Here is a 25,714-nt window from a genome sequence, read left to right on the forward strand (position 1 = left end):
CAGAGGAGTGTGGGGTGCAAGTGTCTCTGAAGATGTCTTTCCTCTCCTGGCCTTTCCTCTCCCGGCCTGTGGAATGGGAGCAGGATGTGGGAAGAGCTGTGTGGATGAAGCTGTAAGTGTACCCTGCCAGCAAACAGTCCCGATTCCTGGGCATTCCTGAGTCCTGGTTCCTCAATGTGCAGAGGCCTCAGGGGGTTGTTCCCAGCACGGTTGATGGAGTCACCACTCAAGAAGGAATAGCGTGGTTCTGTTCACCCAAATGTTCTTTATGCCATGGGCAAGCTCAGGGTGCAAACATGAGCTTTGAGCCAGGGAAAGGCAACGTTAATCTCGGATGACAGAGCCAGCAGAGCAGTACACAAGAGGTGACAGAGCGCTGCCTCAGAGTGGCTCTTGCATTGCCATTTCTTCTCTTCCAGCTGCAGGCAGCTGAGTGTTCTGCCTGTTCTGTGTCCAAGTTACTCATCTGGAGCAGATTCTGATGCACAAATCTTGGTCTTCACTTTATCCTTGTTATTTCCAAGTTAGTTTATACACAGTCTCGAAGCTTATCCTGGCACCTTCATGCTTCTCTGATGATGGCACCTCTTGGTGTTGTGACTGTGCCTTTACGGGGTTGTTTCTTTGCCCAGCAGAACGTGTAAGCATCTTTGAGAAAAGGCATCTCTGATATCAGGGTACTTCTGCTTCATCTCCAGCCTATTCATCTGTTCTTTCAATGAGCCAGTAGAATTAGCTCCATCAATTCACGTATTGCAAACTATGGAGTCATAAGGCTTTGGTGCAGTTTCCAGTTTGGCTTTTGGTTTACTAAGGTGCCCAGAGAAGCTGTGGCTGCCCCATCCCTGGCAGTGTTCAAGGCCAGGTTGGACACAGGGGCTTGGAGCAAGCTGCTCCAGTGGAAGGGGTCCCTGCCTGTGGCAGGGGTTGGAAGCTTTAAGGTCCCTTCAACCCAAACTAGGCTGGGATTCACTCACAGTTTATGGTTTGGCATTAGATGGTGTTACACACCGTGGTCCCAGGGTCAGTGCCCACCACTGGCTTTGCCTCAGAGCAGTGTTCCCCCCTCAGCTTTCCCCACGTTGAATTCTCATCCTCATTTCACTTGGTTTGGTTGCTGAATCCCTGCAGGATGAGGAGTGACCCTGTGGTGGTGGCTGGAAGGGGACATGATGGATTGGCCATGCACTGGGGAGCAAGGCAGCCTCCCTGTGCTCACACTGCCTGCACTGGGGCAGGACCACGGGAATCCCATTGGGAAGCGGGGTGGAAAGGCTGCTCTGGTAGTGATGGAGGTTTGGGTGGAAGTTGCACCCTTGCCGTTGATAATTCCACCTGAGGCACTCATTTTCCCTATAGCTTTGCAGCAGCCTGCACTGGGCACACTGCTCCTGGCTACACAGTCGTTGGAGATGCTGGTACATGTTTATGGCAACAGCGGGTTCTCACTTGCGATCCCAGTTTCAGTCTGGAAGATGTTGTATGAACACAAAGTTCCAGCCAGCAAATGTTCCTGTTTCTGTTTTCCTGCTTGAAGTTACATTGCAGCTGAAGCTTTTTCCCAGCTAATTGCATAAAAAAGGGAGTGTAGGAGCACTGATTTACTTTCACTAATAACCATTAATTATTTGTCTCTGTAATTGCACAACACTGCAGTGATCTATGAACACAACTGTTGTGTTTGGTATTTGTGTCCCTACCCTCCCTTTCTGTTGGCCACTCTGGGTTAATTTATGTGTCTGAACTGTTTCAGACTCCCTTTCGTTCTTCCTGGTACTTTTCTGGTACTGAAGAGTCCTAACACGAGTACATGGGCTTAAATGACTTCACCTGAGCCGTTCTTTGGTGTAATCGCTTTACAATGCAGCTCCAGATCCAAGAGCCAAATCAGTGACAAGATCTATCCCTGTTTTCCCAGCATAACTCATCACGTTGACACTTCCTTGCCACCCTGGTTATCCTGGGCAAGGAAGTCACTTGCTCCTAGGGAGGTCAGAGCACAGGCTGCTGTCCCTGCCTGTGGGAAGGGGTGCTTGCTGGTGCTGTCTTTGCTCCTTACCTGCTCTCACTCTGTATGAGCTTCAGGTGGTGCCAGGCACTGCTGGTGTAAGGACACTTATGCGGCAGTGGGTACCTGGCTCAGCTCAACCCGAGGCTCAGAAGCTGCTCTGGGATCTGGGCTCTGGTTCAGCACAGCTCACTGTGCAGAACTGAACTTCATTCACAGCATAGAGCTTTAAGCATCGTGAAGCCCATTTAGATCCTCCCATTTGAATCCCTCCTGTTTGTACCAGACACGCACGTGGTGCCGGTGGAGGGATGAAGCAGCCGTGTCCTGTCTCCCAGGGGATCAAAACCTGGAGCTGTGCTGGTGCTTTGTCCTGGGGTTGGCCTGGCCCAGGCCCGAGCTGCGTGTTTGCGCTTGCTGGGCATTTGAGGAGCTAAACCTGAATGCTGTTTCTTCCCACTGCTACTGCTTGTTGTCAGGCACGGGTTGGTTTGGGGACTAGTGCTCCAAGTGAAGCTGAGCTGGTGCTGGATGGGGGTCACTCCCCACCTCTGTGATCTGACAAAGTGTATTTTCCCATAACATTCCTTTTTCTCTCCTCCCTTCCTCTCCCCCAGCCCCCTTATTGCTGGTAAATGTTTTTTTATTGCCGGTAAATCCGTTCCTGATTTGCTGTCTCACGTGCAGGTTGGTATCAGGCATCACAACTTGTGTAGTTCCTCTCTTCTGCTGAGTGTGTGTGTACAGAACAGGATCAGGTTCTGCTGAGTCTCATCTCACTGTCCAGGAACGTGTTGCACGTTGTGGAATAGCCTTTAACAGCGTACACTCGATGCTATAACAACTTGCTTATTGAGGGTGCAAACTTTATTAGTGCCACCTTCTTCCCTTTCAGTATCTTTGCTGTTTGAATGACCCCAGATGCCATCCGACCTCATTTCTCTAGGCTTTGAACAGTATTTACTGTGGTTAGTGTACATTTCCCCAGCCCTCAGCTGGTGTGATGCTGCCATATCCGTGACAATTCTGATTAATTCAAATCATGCAAACCAGATGTCACCAAGCACCATCAATCAGCGCCTCCAGACTACGGCATCCAGTCTGTTGCCATGCCCCAGTGATTTTACAGTTCTCAAGAGAAAGAAACCTTCTGTCAGTCCGTTAAAAGTCAGCTTCTCCTGATGGTCCAGTTTCAATAAACCAGCCCAGCAGTGCCTCTGGCCTGTAGTTTGCTGCGACCACTGCAAATGCGGCCTGACATTCACAGCTCATTGGCATCCTTCAAGCCTCAACTGAGTAATTCAACAGCCCAACAAAATCATCCTGCTCCTGCCTGGCTCTTCTCTGGTACCGGTCAATGGATGAGAATCTGGACTTTGCTTTTTAGATATCCATTGCTTTCCAGAATTGAGTGGCATGTAATGAGTGGAAGGAAGCACGGAGGGGTGACAGGAGAAGGCAGCGAATGCCCGGAGTCAGGACACACTGGGATGGCAGCAGTGTTTGCAGAAAAGCAGAGAAAAGCCATGTAGGAGTTGCCATCTCTTTCCAGCCAGGGAGTGCAAGAGCCTCTTGCTCTGCTGCAGTGTTCAAGGCCAGGCTGGATGGGGCTTGGAGCAAGCTGCTCTAGTGGAAGGTGTCCCTGCCAGTGGCAGGGATTGGGACTGGAGGAGCTTTAAGGTCCCTTCTGACACAAACCAGTCTGGGATTCTGTGATAAGATCATGAAGATCCATAAGGACTTAAGCTTACATTAAGTCCTGAGTTCTTTCATCAACAACCTGTCCCATAAAGATCTTATGGATTGATCCTGATCTTTATCGACCAGGTTGTTAGAACCTGTTAGAAATAACTGGTTTGCAATATGCTAAGTATAAAAATACAGAAGCAGGAGTAAATCTATGTCCTGGGTTTAGCAGTAGGAGTCATTACCTCTGTGAATGAATCTGTCTGTAATTAAAGCAGTAGTGAAGTTATGGATGAAGGTGTCAGCAAGGTGCCATGAACAAGAGCAAAACAAAGCCCCACTGGACTAAAGCAGAGTCTGTCTGACCCACTACCATCCCCAGCAGTGGCCACAGGGGCTCAGGAGGGCACTTCCTGCAGTTCCGTTCCCCCCCTGCTCCTCCTGTTTCAATTGGTTTTGCTTTGGGGTTTGGAGAGGCTCCATCCTCCTCTTCTCTCTTTATACATGTGAGGCACATTAGAGCTGAGCCCATGAAACTAGACTCTGTCTTTTAATTCACGCAGATGCCGAGTTTGGCCGGTAGCTAAGGACCAATGGCACATGTAGAAACCAGGGAGCGGGGTCCTGGGAAGGATGTGCGATTTGGCTGTCTGAAAGGAGTGGAGAGGTCAAAGTCAACTGGACCCCCGGTAGTGACAGCACTGCTGTGATGCCTGGAGATGGAAGCAGGTGGATGGGGGTTGAGGTGAGGACTGTATTTTATAGCTGTCTCTGACAGCTGGGAGACAGACACTGGAATGTTGCCTCTGGCTCTGCTCCTGCGCTCTCTGAAGTGTGTTTGGGATTAAAGAGGGTGCTGAAAGAGCAACAGAAATCATTCGAGATTTGGAGAAAATGCATTATGAACATCAGCCTCTTCTCGCCCTCAACAAGTCTGAGCAGTGACAGCGTTAAATGGAGCTACTCTTGTGGCCAGAAACTGAGCACTGAGGAGCTCTGAGCATCACAGAGAAAGGCAGAACAAGGAATTATGATTGTATCAGAAGTTTAAACAAGGGGAATGGAATGACAGCTCAGACACACCTCCTTTCATTGAGGATGGGTGTTCGCTTATTACCTTATCCAGGGAGGGAGCGTGGTTTCCACCATGGAATGTTTTAGACTCAAGTCGAGTGCTTGTCAGGAAAGTGGTGTCCCGTTCAAGTACTTGAGTTCAACATGGGAGTCACTGGTTGGACCTGATGGGGCGGTGATGCTGCTGATACAGGGTGATTGTTCGGGCCCTCTTGGCTTTGAATTTGCTGGGCCAGAGCCCTGCTGAGCATGCGCTATGCAGGCAGCTACAGTTTGCTCTCGCTGGTTTCCTCCATTCTCTACTCAAACTTGATTTCATTTGCTCCTTAATGCTGAGAAGTTCCGTACCTCTTTTGCATGTGTTTATTAGGACCTGCCCATCCAACTGGCATGTCTGTCTTTATGCTGGATGAACAGAAGATCTTGCTCCATCCTTTCCAGAAGAACCTTTGCTCTTTGTGGCAGGTTTCAGTCCTAGATAGAGTTCAAGCCTTCCAGACCCTCATTTTCCAAGTGAGCATGGGTTAGACATGTACCTTGGGTTGTGGTGTTGCAATGAGCCAAGCAGGAAACATTCCCAGGTCTCTGAAGGTAACGGGAATCTCTTTAACCTGTCTTGAGCTCTTCGGTGAGGTCAGCTTGGTCCAACACCTTTGGATGTGTATGGGGAGTTCAGCAGCTGGATGCAGCTGGCTGGTGACTGTGCTCCTCAGCAGCCCCATCCTTGCAGGTGGCCAATAGTAAAGCTGTTGTAGCTCTGGGTGAGAGGAAGGGTTGGCCTGAACCACTCACGTAGAGTTAATCAGGACTTGAGTCTCTTTAAACATTCATTTCAAGCTGTGTTTGGATCAGAGGCAGCTGCTCCTTTGAAAGCACTGGCTGCTGCGACTGGAGGATGGGGCTGCTTGTCACTGCCAGTGCTGCTCGAGGGTTGTACTAAGGGCTCTTGGAGCTCTTGTTTGAGCAGCAGTAGCTGGATGGTTTCTTGTCTGGGCAGCAGATGCTGGGGGTGACGCAGCCATCCCCAGCATCCCTCCAGGCTGGCTCACAAGCAGCTGGAAAACCCATGGAGCCAAATGCGTTGCTATCTGCAGCACGTAAGCGCAAGACGGGCTTGTGCGTCGGTGCCTTCCTGCTGCACGCCGAGATCCTCCCTCTGCTCTTTATCTTGTTTCCTTTAGGTGGAGGCAGATCTCCCAGCGTGGCACTCAGCACCATGCGTGGCAGGGCCGCGGCTTTCCTCAGGAGGTGATCTAAGCCCAGGAATTCCTGTTGTGTTGCCAGCACACACAGTGCTTGCTGAGCCAGACCCGGGTTGCCTTTTGCCAACATCCAGTGCACAGAAACCTCACGCTGATTTCTCCTCCATTCAAACACAGAGCAGTGGTTGCCCTGCCCTGGGCTCTGCAGAGCCCTGGACCGTGGTCATAAAGGGAAACAAGTCACAAAAGGGATGTTCAACCCGTCCCATGGTCCCTGCATGTGGGGGCTGTGGTTGCTCCCCAGCCCCTGCCTGCAGAGGTGTGAGGGGCTGCGGGTGGGAGCGCTCCTGCTCCAGGCAGTTCCCGGTCAGGGCTGTCCCTTGGCTCTGATCCCTCCTCCCAACAGCATGAGAGCACTGGGGACCTGCTGGAGCGAGTCCAGAGATGCTGCGAGGGCTGGAGCAGCTCTGCTCTGGAGCCAGGCTGAGAGAGCTGGGCTGGGGCAGCCTGGAGAAGAGAAGGCTCCTGAAGGGGAGACCTGAGAGCAGCTCCAGTGCCTGAAGGGGCTGCAGGAAAGCTGGAGAGGGGCTTGGGACAAGGGATGTAGGGACAGGCCAAGGGGAATGGCTTGAACCTGCCCGAGGGGAGACTGAGATGAGCTCTTAGGCAGAAGCTCTTCCCTGTGAGGGTGCTGAGGAGCTGGCACAGGGTGCCCAGAGAAGCTGTGGCTGCCCCATCCCTGGCAGTGCTCAAGGCCAGGTTGGACACAGGGGCTTGGAGCAAGCTGCTCCAGTGGAAGGGGTCCCTGCCCGTGGCAGGGGTTGGAGCTGGAGGAGCTTTAAGGCCCCTTCAACCCAAACTGCTCTGGGGTTCTGTGATGCTGTGGAATTTCACATGCTGCAGGGAACCAGTGGTGTCTGCCCCAGTCCATAGGAAACATTCGCTGCTGAAAACACTGCCGGAGGGGCTGAGCTTTTAACAAGTGACTGAGAACAAAATGTGTATGATTGGAGAAGACCCAACAGAAGCTCAGGGAAAGGTGACCAAGTTCCTTGGGTTTGTTTCGCACACAGCGCCTGTCCCGTAACTTTGTCCCAGTCCTGGTGCCCAGTGCAGGTGCCTGGCTCAGTGCTGCAGCCCTTCAGGCTCCTCTGGGACACTCCTCGTGTGGGTTTGTCCTGTGCCTCTCTCACCTTTGTCTCCTTTCCCTTTACCTCTTTCCTGTTTCTGTTGTTTCCTGAAGGCAGGACCACCAGCCCTGCCGGGATGGGGAGGATCTGGATGTGCTGCCAACTCAGGAGTGTCACAGCAGCCCTCGCTGCATCCCCTCAGCTCCAATCCCAGCATGGCCCCCGTGGGGTGCTGCTGCCAAGCTCTCGTGTCAGGAAGCCTCCCTGCTTGACCTTCACCTCTGTTTACTCTCCCGTTTGTGAGGGATCCAGAGAGCGTGTCCCTGCTCCTGGGCCTTTATGGCAGCAGGGACCTTGCTGCAGGCGCTCTGCACATGCACGTGTGTGCTGGGAGCGGGCCAGCGTGTTCTGGTGGTCACGGGTTTCCTCGGGGCTCTGCTCGGAGGTGTGAGGGTGACTCCGCAGAGCACAAGCACGTTTTGAGCGCAGGGTGTGTGTTGCAGCTCCTGCCCGTGTTCCAGAGATGGAGCACAGGTTCTGTGCCTGAACCATGGAGCTGCTCCTGGGTACCAGCATCTCCTGCATGTGCTCTGCTCCTGGGAGGGTTTGCACCGGCTGCAGGCGATGGGTACCACTTGCCCTTGTGTGTTCATATCCACCGTGCTCCTGCACCTAAGGGGGACCTTTATTCCCTCATTCCTTGTCTGTGGACCCTTTGCATTGGCATCGGATGGATGGCAAACAGCGAGGAGCCCGTCCTGCCCCGGGGCTCCTCCTTGGTGCCCCTTCTGCCTCTCCTGCTTGGCCTCACCCACCCCTCCACCTGCCCCCTGTGTCTGCCAGCGGTGCTGACCCCGTTGTCGCTGTGATTCCGCACGTGCTGTGCAGGATTGTGCTCGATGCCGTTCCCATTCACAGGCAGCTCCCGTTTTCCAAAGGACACCTTGTGATAAAGGCTCCGTTGGTTTGGCTGCTCCGTCTTTCTGGGGGGGCATCTCAGAGGCTGTTGGTTCATTTGTGCCATACATCTGCCCAGAGCCTCCCATGTGATGTTACGAAATGCGCTCCCTGCAGCCCGCAAGCACATTCATTACCTTTTCAGCTGCTCCTCTTTAATTTCCTTTCAACTCTTTCTCATCGTGTGCTCCTCGATGAAGAATTTTTGGCTTTTTTTGCTCTTAAGGGGTTGTTGAATGTCAGTTCTTTGTTGTCATTATTGCACTTGAATAGATTGAATATTGAATAGATCTTGTCTGTCACCCTGCTCACTGCTGAGGGTTGAATCTGAAGCTCTATGCTCGTTCTTCCTTCAGGAAGGAGGAATCCATGCTGTAGAAGTGGAGGAGCTGGACCATTTGCTGTCAGGAGTTCCTCTGTTGCGCTCAGAGCTTGCAATGGTAGGGGAGAAATTACCCCTTGTAACTGCAAACCAGAGCGAGCAACTCATCCTGAGTGCTGTTTCCACCCCGCCTGGCTCTGGGACCTGCCCCAGGTCAGGGTGGGCTCTGTGGGTGCAGTGCCATGCTGTGCCATGCCATGCTGTGCCATGCCATGCTGTGCCGTGCCATGCTGTGTGCCAGAGGAAGGGGCAGGGACCTTCCCTCTGCCTGCAAGTTTGGGATGGGACAAGGCAATTTGGTTCCCTTTAAGTCAGCGTTGATTGGAGTGTCCGGACGCTGGGGTTGGAAGCTTCTCACACTCGAGAACGGCTGTCCCGGGGCTGGGCTCCCCCTGCAGTGGTGGCCGGTGCCCGGCACTGCCCCAGCTCAGCCCCATTTCCCGATGGCCTGGGGCCAGCCCCTGTAGTGCGGGTCCGGCCGGGACCAGCCCCGTGCCGGTGTGGAGCTGCCGGTGCCCAGCTCTGTGTGATGAATGGAGCAGGGCACAGCCCTGGGGGGCACGGCAGGGGCAGGGAGGGTTCCCTTTGCCCCCAGCACAAACCCAGGGGCACAGAACGGGGCTGAGGGCTGCGGCTTCGGGAGGAAGCGCTGCAGGAGCGGAACGCAGAGTGACGGGGGGAGAAACAAAGCTGGAGGCGAGATGGGTCAAACACAGCCCCGGCTGCTGGGAGGGGACGGGCGGCTGCCATGGGGACAGGCTGTTGTCCACGGCGCTTCCTGCCCTCCGGCACCAGTGCGGAGCTGGTGGCTCTGCCAGGGCAGGATCTAGGGCCCCGGCCCGCAGCCAGCCCGGAGCGCAGTGGGAAGCGCAGTGTGGAGGGGATGGGCTGTGGGTATTGGATGAGCGGGGTCCCCGGGAGGAAGGGAAACTGGTTACGGTGCTGGGAAACCTGCTGCGGTCACAGGGTCGGGGGGGGGAATGGCGACTTGCCATGCAGGAGGCAGAGGGACCTTCTCCATTCCTTTTTCCAATGGGAAGACCTCACTGGATGCCTTCAGCTCCTGTCAGGGCTGGTGGTGTTGCTGCTGCCCATCCCTCTGTTGTCTGCACACCTGTGAGGTCCACGGTGGAGAAGGCAAATGACTCTTTACACCCCACTGGGGTTTTTTAAGTGAAGTTTTGCTATTTTACTGTTATTAGGCCATAAAATATTCTTTGATGCTTCTCAACAGCATGATACCGCATGGAGTGTCTGAATTTCCCTGAGCCCCACAAAACACATTTGGGGGGAGGAGGGGGAGAATCTGCTGAGCTCATCCTTCCCTAACCCTTTTTTCCTTCTCTTCCTGTAGCTCACTGACATGGAAGAGGTGGTGACTTTCCCATTTATCCTTCTCCTTGTTCTTACTGTGACAGTTCCCGGGAGGAGCTGTGAGACCCTTGGTGATGCCCGACCCTAATCGCCCTCTGTGTCTCTCCACAGAAGTGTCTACGGTTGAATCCAGATGTTCCCGTGTGGGTTTCCAAGCAGCGCATCCTCTGCACTTTGAACCACAGCCTGAAGGATGTTCTCAACTATGGGCTCTTCCAGCCGGCCTTCAACGGCCGGGCCGGGAAGTTTCTGGATGAGGAGCGCCTGCTGAGGGAGTACCCCCTGAATCCAGACACTCCTGTTCCCTACTTGGAGGTACCCAGCTTTTGCGTGCTTTGCTCTTTAAAATGCATGTCTGTCTATCTATCTATCTATCTATCTATCTATCTATCTATCTATCTATCTATCTATCTATCTATCTATCTATCTATCTATCTATCTATCTATCAACATATGGACATATATATTCATGTACATATATGTTTATGTAAGCACGTAGGGCTTCTCTGATGCCTGTAGTCTCTATAGGCACCTCAGATATCAATGCCCACTGTGCTCTCCCCCCGCCTTTTCCCCGTTTCTCTTCCGGGGCTGGGAGCACAGGATCCCGTGTGGGTGTGTGTTTACTCATGGAGAACTCACTGAGGGGAAGCCAAGGCAAATGCTCTGAGTTTTGGTTGCTCGTGACTGCTCGAGAGCTCCACATCATCCGTCACAGCCCCCGGACCAGCCTCCGGCTTTTCTGGCCCTGGTGGGCACAGTTCCTTTCCTTCTAGTGCCCTGGGGCTGCTAGGGGGAATTGCAGGAGAAGGAAAGCCAGTCTCGTAGGTCCAGAGGGAAAATCACAGGGAGGGCTCTGAATGTGAGGCTGAAGGACTTCGATGTTTAACTTACAGTTACCGCAGGGACTGGGACACCACCGTGTGCCCTGTGTGTCCCTGCACGGGCCTCACCGGTGTGATGAGCACAGGGGGTGATCTGTTCTGATTTCTGTTCCAGTTAACTAGAACAGACATTAACTGAATTCGCTCCGTATTTACAACCACTAATAGGCTTTGCCTTGGGCTGGGATTCAGGTAACCACAGATAGGGGTTTATCCTATGGGGACCTGCAGCACTTCTTGGGCTCCAGTGCCTGTCACTGTGGCCATCTCCACTGGCTGCAATGGGACTCCACTTATCCACACGTGGACTTCTAAACTCAGGGATCTTGTGCTATATTTTGCCCACAAAGTCTCTTTAGGAGGCTTTACGCATTTAAGCTGCACAAGCTCTTATACATTCAAGTGTGAGTGCTGTTATTTCACCTAATCCCGACTAATTTGGGAAGAAAGTGCAGCACAATTTCTGAGCAAACTAACATTTAATGTAGACAAAAACATTTGGAACAACATTAGGAATGCTTGCAAATAAACCTCCGAGGCAGCAAATTCCTCAATGTTCCTTATACAGGCTTTAATGCTTTGGTTTTGTGTAATTCAGCATCATGTCCACACTTGGTGTCTTAGCACACATCTGAATGCAGACTCAACACAGGTATTTGCCGTGTGTCATTTAGATTCTTCATAACTTGCTCAGAATGGCAGTGGAGCACTGGAGAATCCCATTGGAAAACCAAATCCAGAGTCTTGTTTACAAGTCATAAATCCTGTGCTGACACCACTGAGGTGTCCTGAACCAGTGATAAATGAGCCCTCGGGGCTGCAGATGAAGATAATCACATAAGTGAGGGCTTTGGGGACATTGACAAGGAAATGGCATTAACGCAGGTATGTGCAGTAGTTCTCTGGAGAGTTAGGATGCTGGCGCTGCTGTGAGCCAGGGAGAGCTGCAGGGATTCCACATTCCTTTATCAGGATACAGTAGCTGCAGCACAGCGTGTTTGCGAGCAAGGAATGTGCAGCCCAGGGGTCTACCTGCCGTCTGCTGAGATCCAGTCACCCCATGTTTGGGGGTATTGGCTGTATCCCATAATATCTTACTGGGGTTTACCTGCTGTCACTGTGTCCTCCTCAGTGAGGTAGTTACTTCGCTTGCAGGCCAAACACACGTGTGTGTTCTCCCCATCACTTATCATCACACATTCAGTGCACACACCTTGTACATGGGAATGAGACCTGGAAGCTCTTGTGCCTGTTTGTCCTCCCTGCATCAACCTGATCCATGGGCAAAGTAATCTGGGGCTGGGCGTAAAGAGGAGCCACTGGAGGATGCTTCATGGCTGCGCAGGGATGCACAGAGGATCCTGAGACTGGGAGCATCTGCCAAGGCCCAACTGCTGTCTGTACATCAGTGGACAAGACAGCTTTTACCTCAGAATGATTGAAAAAGGAAGAAGTTGTTTGAGAAAACATCTGCCCAGTGCAGTCTGTGATAGACTGAAAATGTGCTGGTGTTTTGCCAGCGTTGAAAAGTAAGTGGGATGAGCTTAGTAACTGCAGTCCAAAGATAACGTGGTGTCAGTCCCAGCTGAACTAATGAGACGCTGATGGAGGATTAATAGTAACTGCAAATCTCAGAATACAATTCATGCATTGAGGGAAGATCTCGTCGAACAAATCCAATTTCATTCTTTAAGGAACTTGTAATTCTGCTTGATGAAGATAACCAGACAAAGGTGGCAGCAGCTGGGGGCCTTGGTTTTGTTGTACACGATATTCCAGCCCAGGATCAGCACTGTGAACCATCCGTAGGCCAAGTGCCACTGGCCCGGTCGATGGTAGAAAGCAGTTGTCACTGTGGTCACCGCTGCCCAGATTTATTTCTGGTGGGGTTTCCGGGTGTCAAGCTTGATGTGGCTGCCCCAGGGATCTGCTGGTAAAGCCTGATTACACAGGGTTTGGCAGGGAATGTAACAGCGTTGACTGTGCTGCCTGGGTCATTGGCTCAGCATGGGTTCCATCAAAGCATGCTCCAGGTCAGCCAAATGGCAAACATCCAGGGACAAGCACTCCCAGTGTGGAAAACAAAGCTGCCGAAGATTTCTGAGCCCTTTGGCCAAGGAACGTCACGGCAATTCCCGGTGTGGCACAACATGACGCGGTGACCCTTCCGCGTGTCCCCTGGCAAGCAGGGAGCTGTGTTCAGGAGTGGCTGGGGTGGAAGGGGCTGGAGCAGTGTTTGGGAACACCAATGCACTTGAAACAACTTTGGGAAGAGAATGGCACAGAAAGAGCGCAGAAATGGTGCGAGGACAGAAGAAAAGATCCCTCAACGAGGGATTGAGAGCTCAGGCAGCTGCAGGGGAGTCACCTCTAGACCTGTGTGAGAGCTGTCCATCCCGTTGTCAGAGAGGTCCCCGTTCACAGGGAAGAGCAGAGCAAAGCCCACACTGGAAGTTGAAGCCAGGCAGATTGGTATCAGAAACTGGTCCAAATTTCTTTAGTGAGGAAAGCAGTTAACTCCCAGAGCAAATCCTGAGGAGAACAGTGACTGCTGTTCGCAGCTCTGGACCAAATGGCTTCTTTAGGCTGATGTTTGCTCCAGAGCAGGCTGATGCCAAGTGCATTTTGTCCATCTCAGCTCTGCCTTTCTTCCTCTTGCAGTTCCGGTACAAGAGGCGTGTGTACACCCAGGCTCTGCTGGATGACAAGCAGTTTGCCAAGCTCCATACGAAGGTAAGGCTGGAGGCTAGCCTGTAAAGCCCTGGTGACACTTGGTGGCTGGTGGTGGCCTCTTGCAGGGGGGATGCTGGGTTTGGGGACGTTCTGGTCCTCCCTGCTTTGCCAGGCTCCCGAGGGATGATGGTGCTTGCTGAACCTGGGGTGGTGTGGGAGGGGGCACGGGCTGGAGCACCCATTGAGCCGTGGCGGGGTGGGCACACAGGGAGGCACTCGCAAAGCTGGACTGGGCTCTGCGGGAGAGCCGGGAGTCCCTGGGGTGGGGGCAGAGGAACGCGTGGAGGCTGCTGAAGAGGAGCTTTGTTCGCTGGTGTGGAGGAGAGCACAATGTGCACATTGAGAGCGCACCTTCCCCTCCCACCCCCGCGGCTGCAGCATGCCTCTGCTCACACACTGCTCCTGCCTTTCCCCGTGTGTCTGGGTGAGGGTCTCACTGGTGGGACCCACAAGTGAAGTAGAAAGTGCTCTGGGTCTGCTGCAGCTCCCATGTGTCGCAGGCAGCAGCTGAGGTGTGTGTGCAGTGCAGGCACTGGGTGGACCATCCGGGTGTTTGGAGAACAGGAATGGTGCTTTGGGTGCAGGGGTGGGGTGTGCCAAAGCCACCAGCACTGCGGCCAGGGACACCCCGGTTGGCACAGCGGAGGGTCAGGGATGCTCACAGGACTAGGTCTTGAGTGTGTGTTGGCTGGATGCCCTCTCGCATTGCTTCTCCCCTTGCATTGTGGCTGTCTCCAGTGTCATTTCTTGCTTTAGAAACAGAGATCAGTGACTGTGGAGAGGCCTGGAACCATCAGATTTCTGCTGCGACTAATAATTGTGCCTTGTGATGGCAAGTGGCCCTGTGGGGACGCTGCTGGCTCCTGAGAGGCCAGGGACATGGCAGCTGTGAGGCAGGAGGATGGAGCTGGACTTGGTGGCCACTGCGCTGCTGGGTGTCACTGGAACTGCTGGTGGCATGAGGATGCTACAGATCCATCAGACTGGGTGGGGGCAAGGAGCGGTGGTGTGGAGAGGCTGATGTGGTTGGACCTCGTGTGGAGGGCTTGTAAACGTCCAGTGAACAGGTACAGCAGCAAGAGCTGAGCAAGGTGGAGCCACAGAGTGGAGCAGAAAGCAGGAAAACTTCCCAAAGGGCTTTCACCCAAAGGTGAAAATCACTTGGAGAAGGACGTGATCATCAGTGCATTCTAGGAGCTCCCCAGACTGCCTGTGCCCTGCTGTCCCTCCAGCAGGTAAAGGGGTGGTTGAAGTCCCCTGTGAGGACCAGGGCTTGTGAAAAAGAAACCTGGAGAGGGGCTTGGGCCAAGGGCCTGTAGGAACAGGCCAATGGGAATGGCTTGAACCTGCCCGAGGGGAGACTGAGATGAGCTCTTAGGCAGAAGCTCTTCCCTGTGAGGGTGCTGAGGCGCTGGCACAGGGTGCCCAGAGAAGCTGTGGCTGCCCCATCCCTGGCAGTGTTCAAGGCCAGGTTGGACACAGGGGCTTGGAGCAAGCTGCTCCAGTGGAAGGTGTTGGAGCTGGGTGAGCTTTAAGCTCTCTTCCAACACAAACCAGTCTGGATTCTGTGAGAGGTGAAAATCTCCGTGGGAAGCAGCAGATTCTCTGTCTCCGGTTTGCAGAGCTGCAGAAACAAGAAACAAAATGGGTTCAGGTTTGAGTCACAAAGACTGGAGTCACGAGGCTTCCGTCTGGTGGCATAAGAATATCCAGGCAGCAAATCTGGAAAGCTCTCAGCATCTTCCTGGCGCCAGGAAGCGTGAATCATGGTCCTCCTGAGCCCCACCAGCCGCAGCCTGTGGAGGGAGGGCTGGAGGCGCTGGCATTAGGGGGACCCGGGCGGCAGCAGCCAAGGGGTTCCCCACACGTGTGCAGGAGCCGTGAATGTGCTGTATTAAATACTCACTGAACCCAATGCTTTAATTTCCACTTAAAAACCAAATTCCCTTCACGTTGTTCCTTTATTTTAAACCATCTGGCATTGGGCGTGCTCCTGCTTCTGCCTTTGTCTCCATCAGAAGGGGGCTGATGCGTGGCTCCTTTGGCTGGGGTGTCCCCCAGAGCCTGTGGGCTCCGTGGTGCTTTGAGCACAGAGAGGAGGCCTCATCCTGCTGGGGCTGCTCCTTCACATGGGGGTACAAGTGGGAGACGTGTTGGAGTGATGCTGGTGCTGAGCATCGCTGTGATGTACCTGCCCAGCGCAGACTGATGCTGCTGTACTGGGAGAGGGTGGGAGCAGGCGATGTGTGTGCAGGATCCTGGCTCGTGGCTTGAGGGAGGGAGGGGTCAGAATGGAGGGACAAGGTCTCCTCTTTGGGATGGCAGAGAGGAAACGGGCAAGAGACCCTGAGTGAAGAGCATGGTGCTGCTTCTGCCCCTCTGCTGAGCTGCCTCCACTGAGCTCCACTGGGAGAGGGGCTACAGAAGGGCAGAGAATCATCACAGGGTCATGGAAGGTTTGTGTTGGAAGGGAACTTAAAGCTCCTCCAGCTCCAACCCCTGCCACGGGCAGGGACCCCTTCCACTGGAGCAGCTTGCTCCAAGCCCCTGTGTCCAACCTGGCCTTGAACACTGCCAGGGATGGGGCAGCCACAGCTTCTCTGGGCACCCTGTGCCAGCGCCTCAGCACCCTCACAGGGAAGAGCTTCTGCCTAAGAGCTCAGCTCAGTCCACCCTCCCACCGTGTCACTGACCCATGGAGGGATGCTGTGGGACTGTAGGGCCGGTGGCAGGTTAGGAGCAGGGGCTCATTCCCATGTTGAACATGGTGGGAAGGTGTTTCTGGCTCCTCCATCACTGCAGCCATGACCAGGCCTGTACCCGCTCTCATCAGCTCAGCTGAGCAGCAGTTTCTGCTGCTGTCTGTGGTCAGGGCTGGTGTTTTCCTCTGGGAGCAGATGCACAAGGTAATGCCCCTGCGGCGCGTTCGCTCCACCCCTGAGGCTTCCCTTTTACTTGCAGCGATGCTACTAGCTCGGGCAGGGAGATGCTGTTTTCTGTGAGATGCCATAATTTAAAGGGCTGTGAAGGATGAGCCCAAAAGGCTGGTGAGACCGCTCCTGAGGCCGTGGCATGTGTGAAATCTTTAGGCCTAGGGCTGGTGGCCTCATGCAAATGAGAGCGAAGTATGGAACTGTTCAGAGTTCAGAGCTGGCTTTGGTGGGATGCACTGCTTGAATCTTTTCATGACCCTGAAGTCTGATTCTTTACTGCCACTAAAAGAGAAAAGCCAGACAAATAAACCCCTCCTTTTGTTGAGTGCCAGGGAACGTGTTCTGAGAAGTGAGGAAGCTCATTCTTGTGTGGCTGGCAGTAACAAGTGAGTTGTAAACCCAGTCAGTCAGCCTCAGCCCCTTGTGCCTCCTGGGACCACAGGCTGTGGCAGCTCTTAGGAGTGCTTTTCCCACTGAATTCAGAAGACCATTCAGAAACGGGAGTGCAAAACCTGTGTGTTGGGAAAGGGCAATCCCATTGTGCTGAGACACAAAATCCGTGGCATTTACCAAATGTGCACAAAGGACATTGTGTTACCCAAAGACTGCATGTTCCCACCTTGGAAAGGTGCTGTAGGCGATGGGCAGCATAGAGCCAGTGATCCCTTGTGATGTGAGCTACCCATAGAGGGGAGCAGCACCCTGGTGTGGGCTGGGGTGTGGGCAGGGGCAAGAGGCAGGCTCTGGGTGATGAAGCAACAGGGAAGTGTCACCCTGGTGGACAGCACCCGCAGTGTGACTGTCACCAGCTTTCCTGTTGGGGCTGCTGTGTGCAGAGCCGGCGGTGGCCCTGCTCCGGGGGGCAGTGGGATGTGGGGCAAGTCATAGCTCTGAGCTGGGTGGGGGCAGCGAACACCATGACCGTGGCGGTGCAGGGAGGAGGCAGCAGAGGATGGCACAGGCTGGGAAGGCCCTTGGGAAGAGATGGGCTGCTGGAGCTGGATGTGGGAGCAGCCGTGCGTGCTGGCACGGTGTGTGCTGGTGGAGGCAGCGTGTGATGGGGGAATGGAGGGCTGTGCTTCCCAGGCCAGTTTGTGTTAGCAGCGGCTGAAGTTGATCAAGGCTGGGGCAAGGATCCAAGACTTGAGGATGAAACACAGTGGCCTCTTGCTGCTTGCTGCTTTGCACTGCCATAGGTGTCATCTGTGTCCTGGGCCCCCCTCTATGGCAAGAAACACACAACCATTGAATCGCAGGGTGGTTTGGGTTGGAAGGGACCTTAAAGCTCCTCCAGTTCCCCCCAGTCCAAATAGACGGTTTGACTTTCCTGTGGGATCGATGAGTGTCTGCTTGCTGCTGCCCAATGGCCTGAGTGGCTCTTGTCACATAGCCGGTGGGAGGGCGAGGACCCCCCGTGCTGGTGTCCTGCCTTCTCCCCATAGTGTCAGGTCTGTGGACTGCAGCAACCCCTGAACGTGGGCCCGAGCTGCGTGTCCGTAGCCGATGGGTAGCTCCAAGCGACGGAAAGGGATGTTTGTTCTGTGTGAACATTAACTGGTTAAACCTCTGTCCTTTATTAATGATTTGTGAAGCACTGCTGTGGATTTGGTCTGAGACCTTGGGAAGCTGCATGAACCTTCTCTGTTCTTCAGCTGGAAATGCAGGGTAGGCATTGATTTCCCCCGAAGGGAAATTCCATGTGCAGACACATTCATGCATGCCTGGTGCACAGGACGCTGGTGACAAACGAACATCTACACAGGAGAATGCAGCTCCCAGAGCTAGGATGCCTCTCTGCATCCTCCTTTGATCACGTACTTGCTCTCCAGCTTCCTTTCTGAAAGGTGTCATTAAAAGCTGACACAGCGCATCAGCTTCCTGATGCCAAGAAATGCTTTCAGTTCCGTAGCACTGGGAAGCCCAGGAATACATGTGAGCAGAGTGCTGCTGGGTGCTGCTGGGTGGGATGTGTTCCTGGGGATGTGAATGAGAGGCACTGGCAGACCCTCAAGAGCAGAACTTCAGGTTAGTGCCTGGGATGTGTCTGGTGGGAGCATAAAAGCAGAACTGCTCTGAGCCACTATTGCATATGCCAAGGTACAGTGTTGGGCTGTGTCTCGGTCCCTGGAGCCCCCAGGAATCATGGAATCAGTTTGGGTTGGAAGGGACCTTAAAGCTCACCCGGTTCCACCCCCTGCCACGGGCAGGGACCCCTTCCACTGGAGCAGCTTGCTCCAAGCCCCTGTGTCCAACCTGGCCTTGGACACTGCCAGGGATGGGGCAGCCACAGCTTCTCTGGGCACCCTGTGCCAGCGCCTCAGCACCCTCACAGGGAAGAGCTTCTACCTTATCTCCAACCTGAACTTCCCCAGTTTCAGTTTGAACCCATCACCCATTGTCCTATCACTCCAGTCCCTGATGAAGAGTCCCTCTCCAGCATCCTTGTAACCCCCTTCAGATACTGGAAGCTGCTCTGAGGTCTCCACGCAGCTTCTCTTCTCCAGGCTGAACAGCCCCAATGTTCTCAGCCTGTCCCCATATGGGAGGTGCTCCAGCCCCTGATCACCCTTGCAGCCTCCTCCAGACTTGCTCCAAGCGCTCCAGGTCCTTATGCTGAGGACACCAGCACTGCACACAGTGCTGCAAGTGGGGTCTCAGCAGAGTGCAGTAGAGGGGCAGGATCACCCCCATGACCTGCTGGAGGAGGTGGTCCTTAGTGCCCAGGGACAGCAGTGCAGCAAGGCAAGAGCCAAGAAGAGCAGGGATTTACCAAGACAGCTGATCCCCTGGTGCAAAGCACAGCCCTGCACCCCATCCCAACAGTGCTGCCCATCCCTGGATGCTCACTCGCATCCCTTGGGATGCACCAGCCCCGGCTGGGCTGCCAGGACAGATGCAACACCACCATGGGACAGGGAGCACAAGAACCACCACGCAGGGGGTGAAACAGGTCAGGTCACCCACACAGGAGGTACTGGGAACATCTACACACAGTGTAAATGATTCCCACAGCACCAAACCTCATCACCAGCGCGGCAGAGGATGATGGCCTCAACTGCGGGCACAAGCACTGCTCTTCCAGGGGGTAAAACATTGCCCCAGCCCTCACTGCTCAGGGTCACTTCTCCCTCAGAGCTCTCTCACCTCACAAGTGACTGGAAGAAAAATCCACCTCCTGCTTCGAGTCCCTTCAGCTCGTGCAGGAGAACAGAAGCCCTGCAGGAAGCCACAGCTGCTGCCAGCAATAGCACAGCTGGGATTGACAGCTCCAGCACCCGTCCCCAGGACACCAGCCCAAGATCTCTTCCCATCACCTCACTGTGTAGATTTAACCCTGCTCCTTCCACTCCCGCCTGTCCACACCCCTCGGCTCCTCCCCGCTGCCCTTCAACGATTATGTGAACCCATCCCAAGGGATGCTGCTTCGAGTGTGGCCCTGCTAAACCCCTGTGGCCAAGAACAGCAGTGCCAGGGGAGACTGAGCTGAGCTCTTAGGCAGAAGCTCTTCCCTGTGAGGGTGCTGAGGCGCTGGCACAGGGTGCCCAGAGAAGCTGTGGCTGCCCCATCCCTGGCAGTGTTCAAGGCCAGGTTGAACACAGGGCCTTGGACCAAGCTGCTCCAGTGGAAGGGGTCCCTGCCTGTGGCAGGGGTTGGAACTGCGTGAGCTTGAAGGTCCCTTCCAACCCAAACCAGGCTGGGATTCCACGAATTTTGAAGCAGCTTTAAGGTCCCTTCAATCCAAACTGTTCCATGGTTCTAGGAGGAGTGAACCTTGTACCCGAATTGTGTGTCTGGTGCTTTGTGTGTTACCTTTAGTGTCCCCATGGCACCCACATCCTGCAGGTAGCCAGGGTGAGGGGTCAGGGACTGCGTGGCTGCAGTGGAATTCATCAGTGCAGGGCTCTGCCTCAGCTCCTGGGCTCTGCTGGGATGGGGCAGTGTGGCACGTACTGCTCAAAGGGCTCTATAATAGTAGATACGTGACCTGGCTGCTCCATAGCATGCCTCTGTAATGTTAGATATGTGACTTGCCTGCTCCATAGCATGGCTCTGTACTGCTGGACCCATGACCTGCCGCTTTATAACACAGCTCCATGGTGCTGACTTGAGAAAAGATGTCTGGTTCTGCAGACTGACCACTCTGAGACTGAATTGGTTTAGGCAGGGTTCACAGCCCAGCATGGATTGGTCTCATTCTTGGAAGTTCCATCTGGGTGGTGTTTTCTGACTGACATCTTACTACAATCTCCTCAGCATGTGAGAGAAATAGCACAGCTGAATGTTGGGGCCAAGCTTTGGGATACGCAGGCTCCTCAGCAGAGCTGCTTCTAGAAGTATGAAGCTTTTCCTCCTAGAAAATGGAATCTTGACGAGATAAAATATGCAAGGTAATATGTGATTGCATTTGGGACAGGAGGCCCCTGAGAAGAACCGGGCAGGTTTCTGCATCCCATTCGGTATTTTCAGATTTATCTTTCTTCTATTTTCCAATCTTCAAAGAGAGATTGGAAGTGAAGCACTTGGGAATTCATTTTTCTCCATAAAAGATAGAATTTTTCTATATCAAATTAGGGGAAAATGTTGAAAATTGTTTTTTTTTCTCTGGGTGAAGTCACTTTGTGCACGCAGTGGCTGTGCAGGGGCTCCGGGAGCCAAAGCAGCTCCTGAGCCTTGGCTGCAGCTCCAAGCCTTTCCACAGACTTCCCTCAGCCCACGGCAGCATCTCTGCTGTGTCAGACCCTGTCCCAAAGCTGCTGCCAGCTCCGAGTTAAATAAACCCAAACCCAGCCAGCTCGCAGGCAAAGGCTGGAAAACCTGCCCGGGGAGAGCGTGAGCTGGGGGTTCGCACACGGTCGGTGGCCAGTGTCTGCCTGGCAGGGCCGCAGCTTCTGGAGTCCAGCAATGCAATGAAGTGATGTGTTCATCAAGTGCAGCTACCCAGGAGGGGAGAAGGGGAAAACCACAACGTGCAGCAGCCAGGCGGGCTCACAGGAGGGTCTCATGGGCCCTCGGCCCCCTCAGAACACACAGGTTTAGTCTTGGGCAGAAGACAGCAGTGACAGCAAGTACAAAGCCCAGCTCCACGCAGCTGGTCAGCAGCTGTACCCATTGCGCTGTACAGCAATGGTCGGTGTGGGAGTAGTTTGGTTTCTCCTGACGTGGTTTAGGTTCAGAAGGCAGGTGGGTGAGAGGCCCGTGAGATGAGTTTGTGACACGACCACTGGACCTGATGCTGCAGCAGGATGCGGGTACAGCTGGGATGCAGCTCAGCACCATCCACAACCAGTGCCACACTGCACCATGGACGAACACACTCCGTTACATGGGTGTTGGTGTGCCTGCTGTGTATGAACTGAAAGTGCTTTAGCAGGGGTTTTGCGCTGGGACAGAGTGGGGTGGCAGTCCCTGATGGTTTCCATGGGGTGATCCTGCATTCCCAGTCTTGAGGAGAGCGATAGGAGGATCATGTCCATTGTATATTCACTGCCCTGGCTCCTGGTGGGTGCTGCCCCATTATTTTTCATAGAATCCCAGCCTGGTTTGGGTTGAAGGGACCTTAAAGCTCCTCCAGCTCCAACCCCTGCCACGGGCAGGGACCCCTTCCACTGGAGCAGCTTGCTCCAAGCCCCTGTGTCCAACCTGGCCTTGAACACTGCCAGGGATGGGGCAGCCACAGCTTCTCTGGGCCTTGGGTCTCCTGAGTAGGGATATTCCTCTGGTGGCTTCTTTCTTCGTGTCAGGCGGTTAACACCGTGTTGTGTGTTTCCCTGGGCTTTCCTGGCTGCAGGCAAACCTGAAGAAGTTCATGGAGTATGTGCAGATGCTGAATGTGGAGAAGGTCTGCAGGCTGCTGGAGAAGGGACTGGACCCCAACTTTCATGATCCGGATACTGGAGGTGAGGCTGGCTTCTACAGAGAGGGGAGGGTGACAGAGGAGGGGTAGGGGAGAAAGGATCTGGGGACACAGTGGGGACTTGGGGGTGACTGTTCTTGAGGGGCTGAACAAATGATGTGTTATGGTCTGCAGTGTAAGGTTTGGAACACAGGGACGTGGGTGGAATTTCTCAGCAGTGTGTCTTCTTATGACGCTGGGTCTTGGGAGCATGAAGTTACAGCAGGCTCTTGGGAGGAGATGGTGTGTGTGGGGAGCACACGGAGCTTGGGAGTACGGCACAAAGTGACAGCTGTGGGGCTGCGCAGCCTTGGCCAGGATTCTGGGGGGATGAGGCTGTCTCTGGGGCAGGGTGGATGCGACTGGCTGCTCGAGGGTCTCTTCATGAAGCCATCAGAAAGCTCAAGAAGTGCTTTGGGGGTCAAGAAAATAAAACCTTGGCCTCTGGTTTCCTCGTTTTACTTTTCTCTGTGTCTGAGCAAAGTTCGCCCCACGAAGCTGGTCACTGGAGCGCCGGCTTCTGGGGTTCCTGCAGGCTCCTGGCTGTGAAGAGTGAGAACGGGACCCCAGCACTGGTAGGGTGGGGAGGAGGGAGCTCTGCCCATCTGCCCTGCTGTGGAGTCTTGTTCTGAGCGAGGGGTTTCTGCTTCTGTTGCTCCTGTTTAAAAGCAATGCCGCTGATCAGTATTTACCATGGAGCTGAGGGGCTGTGTGTGAGCCAGGGGCACGTTTCCAGCCCAGGAGCAGGCTCCAAGCTGGTAATTAATTCTCTGTGTTTGTGGTTCAGTGGGATGATTTCTCAGGCTGTTTCTGGAGCGCCGGCCACCTCTGTACTCGATATTTAGTGTGCCCAGACCATGCCTCAGCCCTGAGGTCAGGCAGCAACGTGTGGTGCTGTTCACAGTTAACCTCTCTTGTCCTCTTGGATAATGCGGCTGCAAACAGGCTCCCTCTGGGAATGGCTCTTGCCAGCTCCTGAGCTGGGAGGTGAAAGCTGGTGCAGCCAAACTCTGGCAAGAGCCATTTGAACAGTGCCCAGGAACACTCACACTGTTCATTTGCTGCTGTAGCTGCTCTGGCTGAACCCACTGGTGTCCTGATGAACAACTGCTCATACGGAAAATAGCTGGTAGCCTGTAAATGTGGTCCCTGTCCACCCCAGAGCATTCCCAAGCAGCTCGGCTCCGTGTGGCTTCCAGTTTTGCCCAAGCCGTTACAAGTATTTTGAGGGATCGGTCCTGAAGGAGATTCTCTGAGCTGATGCAGCTTTCAGAGCACATTCCCTTGCAGAGTTCAGTGTGCTGCTTGAAAAGATGCTGTGAGTTTTGGATCTTGTACATTTGAACCCAGGCATCCCTTCACAGGAGGGAAATGGCTCTTAGGAGTATAGTGAGAGACTGTGTGAAGTGTAGAGGGGGAGAAGGAAAAACATGACCCAAACAGTTGCTTGGATCCAGTTCAGAACCAAGGGCAAAACCAGAGTGGATGCGATGAGATGTGAAAACAGTGTTGGAGCAGACGAGGCTTGGACACTTCGCTCTGGACTCCTGGTGCAAGCCCATGTCATTACTGTTTGCTTTACAAGTTTTGTGAACAGGAAAGAACGACATAAACCTGCTGTTCAATATTCAGGGCTCCTGGAATGTGCGACCAGATGGAGCTATTGTCCCATCGACCTGACCCCCTATCCCTCGCAGGATGCTCTTCACCCCCTGTGTGTGTGCTCGCTAAGCAAAGCTAACCATGTTTTCCAGAAAGCCATCAATCCTCCAGGGAACAGGGGATCCGTTTTCCTCCTTCCTCTGGTTAATCACCCTCACTGTTTAAAATTCTCATCTCATTTAAATCTGTGTGCTTCAGCTTCCAGCTGTCCTTACACTTTATCTTCTAGATTAAAGAGCACTTTAGTACCTGGTGTGTCTTCACATGAAGGTATTTATACGCGGTAATCAAGTCAACCTTCTGTCTTCCTTGCCTTAATTAAAGAGAGGCCAAACTCCTCCAGTCTTGCATTTGAAGGTATTTTCTCCAGCTTTCCCATCATTTCTGTGGTTAAGGTGTCACTATTCCATTCTGAAGAGGTTTTTAACAGCGCAGGTACAAGCCTGTGCCACTCACAGCTCTTCCTGCAGCTCCCTGCTCCCCGCATTTGGGAGGACGGGGGTGAACGTGTGGCTCTGGATGGGACCCCATGTTACGTCCTGCTAGATGGAGGGGATTTGGGGTTTTCTTCCAGTCCTTCCTCCGCTGTGTCCTACCCCCACCTTAACATGGGGTTACTTGGCCTATGTTGGTTGAAGTGGAACCACAGAGAAGTTCCGTGCTTGGGAACTTCCAGAGCAGGGCAATGGAGCTGGTGCAGGCCCTGGAGCCCAAGTGTGATGGGGAAGGGCTGAGGGACCTGGGGGATTCAGTGTGGAGAAGAGAAGGCTCAGGGGGACCTGATGGCTCCCTACAAGTGCCTGACAGGAGGATGGAGCCAGGAGGGGCTGGGCTCTGCTCCCAAGGAACAAGGGATGGGACAAGAGGAAACGGCCTCAAGCTGCCCCAGGGCAGGTTTAGATGGAGCTGAGGAACAATTCCTGCCCCAGAGGGTGCTCAGGCATTGGAACAGGTTGCCCAGGGCAGGGCTGCAGTCACCGTCCCTGCAAGTGTTCACACCCCGTGGAGACGAGGCCTCAGTGCCATGGGTCAGTGGTGGCCTTGGCAGTGCTGGGAGCGGTTGGACTGGATGAGCTTAAAGGGAATCAATCACTCAGGTTGATCCCATGGTGTGATTTTTTTTCAGAGGTTGTTTTCCTTCCTGCTTGTTCCCAGGTGGATGATGGAAGGGCATCAGCTGCTACTCCCCCAGCATTGCTGACCCACAGTGTAGCCCTCAGGCTGGAGCATTCCACAGAACCCTGACCACAGGGAGCAGTTGCTGCAGCACGTCCCTCCCAGCCTGTAGCATCTCAAATGCATCCTGCTGGGTTTCCATATCTTGTTGTTCCTTAGTGCCCAGCCCTGGTTGCTCCTCGAGCTCTTCCTGTGGCATCTACGGATGTATCAGTGATGTGCATTCACTTCAGGATAATTAGGGTCTCAACAGAGTCAAGTCCAGCACCTGAAGAGCCTCTTCATCACCCTCGTGGTTGCCACATTCCCCAGTGATCGCTCTTAGTGCTGCTCTTCACAGGGATTTTGGATCCCTGGGATGTGTCTGACTGATGTTTTACACCCCCCATTTTAATGCCATGTAGGATGCAGCCAAGCGTGAGCCTTGCATCAGCACAGCTATCTGCATCCGTCAGACTCTTAATTTACCGAGGAAGATCTAGTTACTGTAAAGCCTGATAGAGCAATATTAATAATCTAAGTGTTCTTTATTAAATTCCAAATCAGTTTTCCCAGGGTCAGTGTTACTGTTTGACTTGTAGCTTCACGGATCATTTTACTTGCCCCTTTTTGAACGTTGG

At 53.8% G+C, this 25,714-nt stretch overlaps 1 protein-coding gene across 1 annotated transcript in view; it reads left to right on the forward strand.

Moving 5' to 3' along the window:
• The window catches only part of SHANK3 (SH3 and multiple ankyrin repeat domains 3), a 313,275-nt gene that overhangs the window by 24,913 nt on the left and 262,648 nt on the right, over positions 1 to 25,714 (forward strand). The window contains 3 exon segments of the mRNA XM_057403824.1: positions 9,925 to 10,128; positions 13,359 to 13,430; positions 22,152 to 22,260. Coding sequence (XP_057259807.1) covers positions 9,925 to 10,128; positions 13,359 to 13,430; positions 22,152 to 22,260 — 385 coding nt within the window.

This window comes from Pezoporus wallicus, unplaced genomic scaffold (assembly GCF_028554395.1).
Source record: "Pezoporus wallicus isolate ANWC-B61680 ecotype Strahan unplaced genomic scaffold, APGP_CSIRO_Pwel_v1 contig_6978, whole genome shotgun sequence".
Classification (NCBI taxonomy): domain Eukaryota; kingdom Metazoa; phylum Chordata; class Aves; order Psittaciformes; family Psittacidae; genus Pezoporus; species Pezoporus wallicus.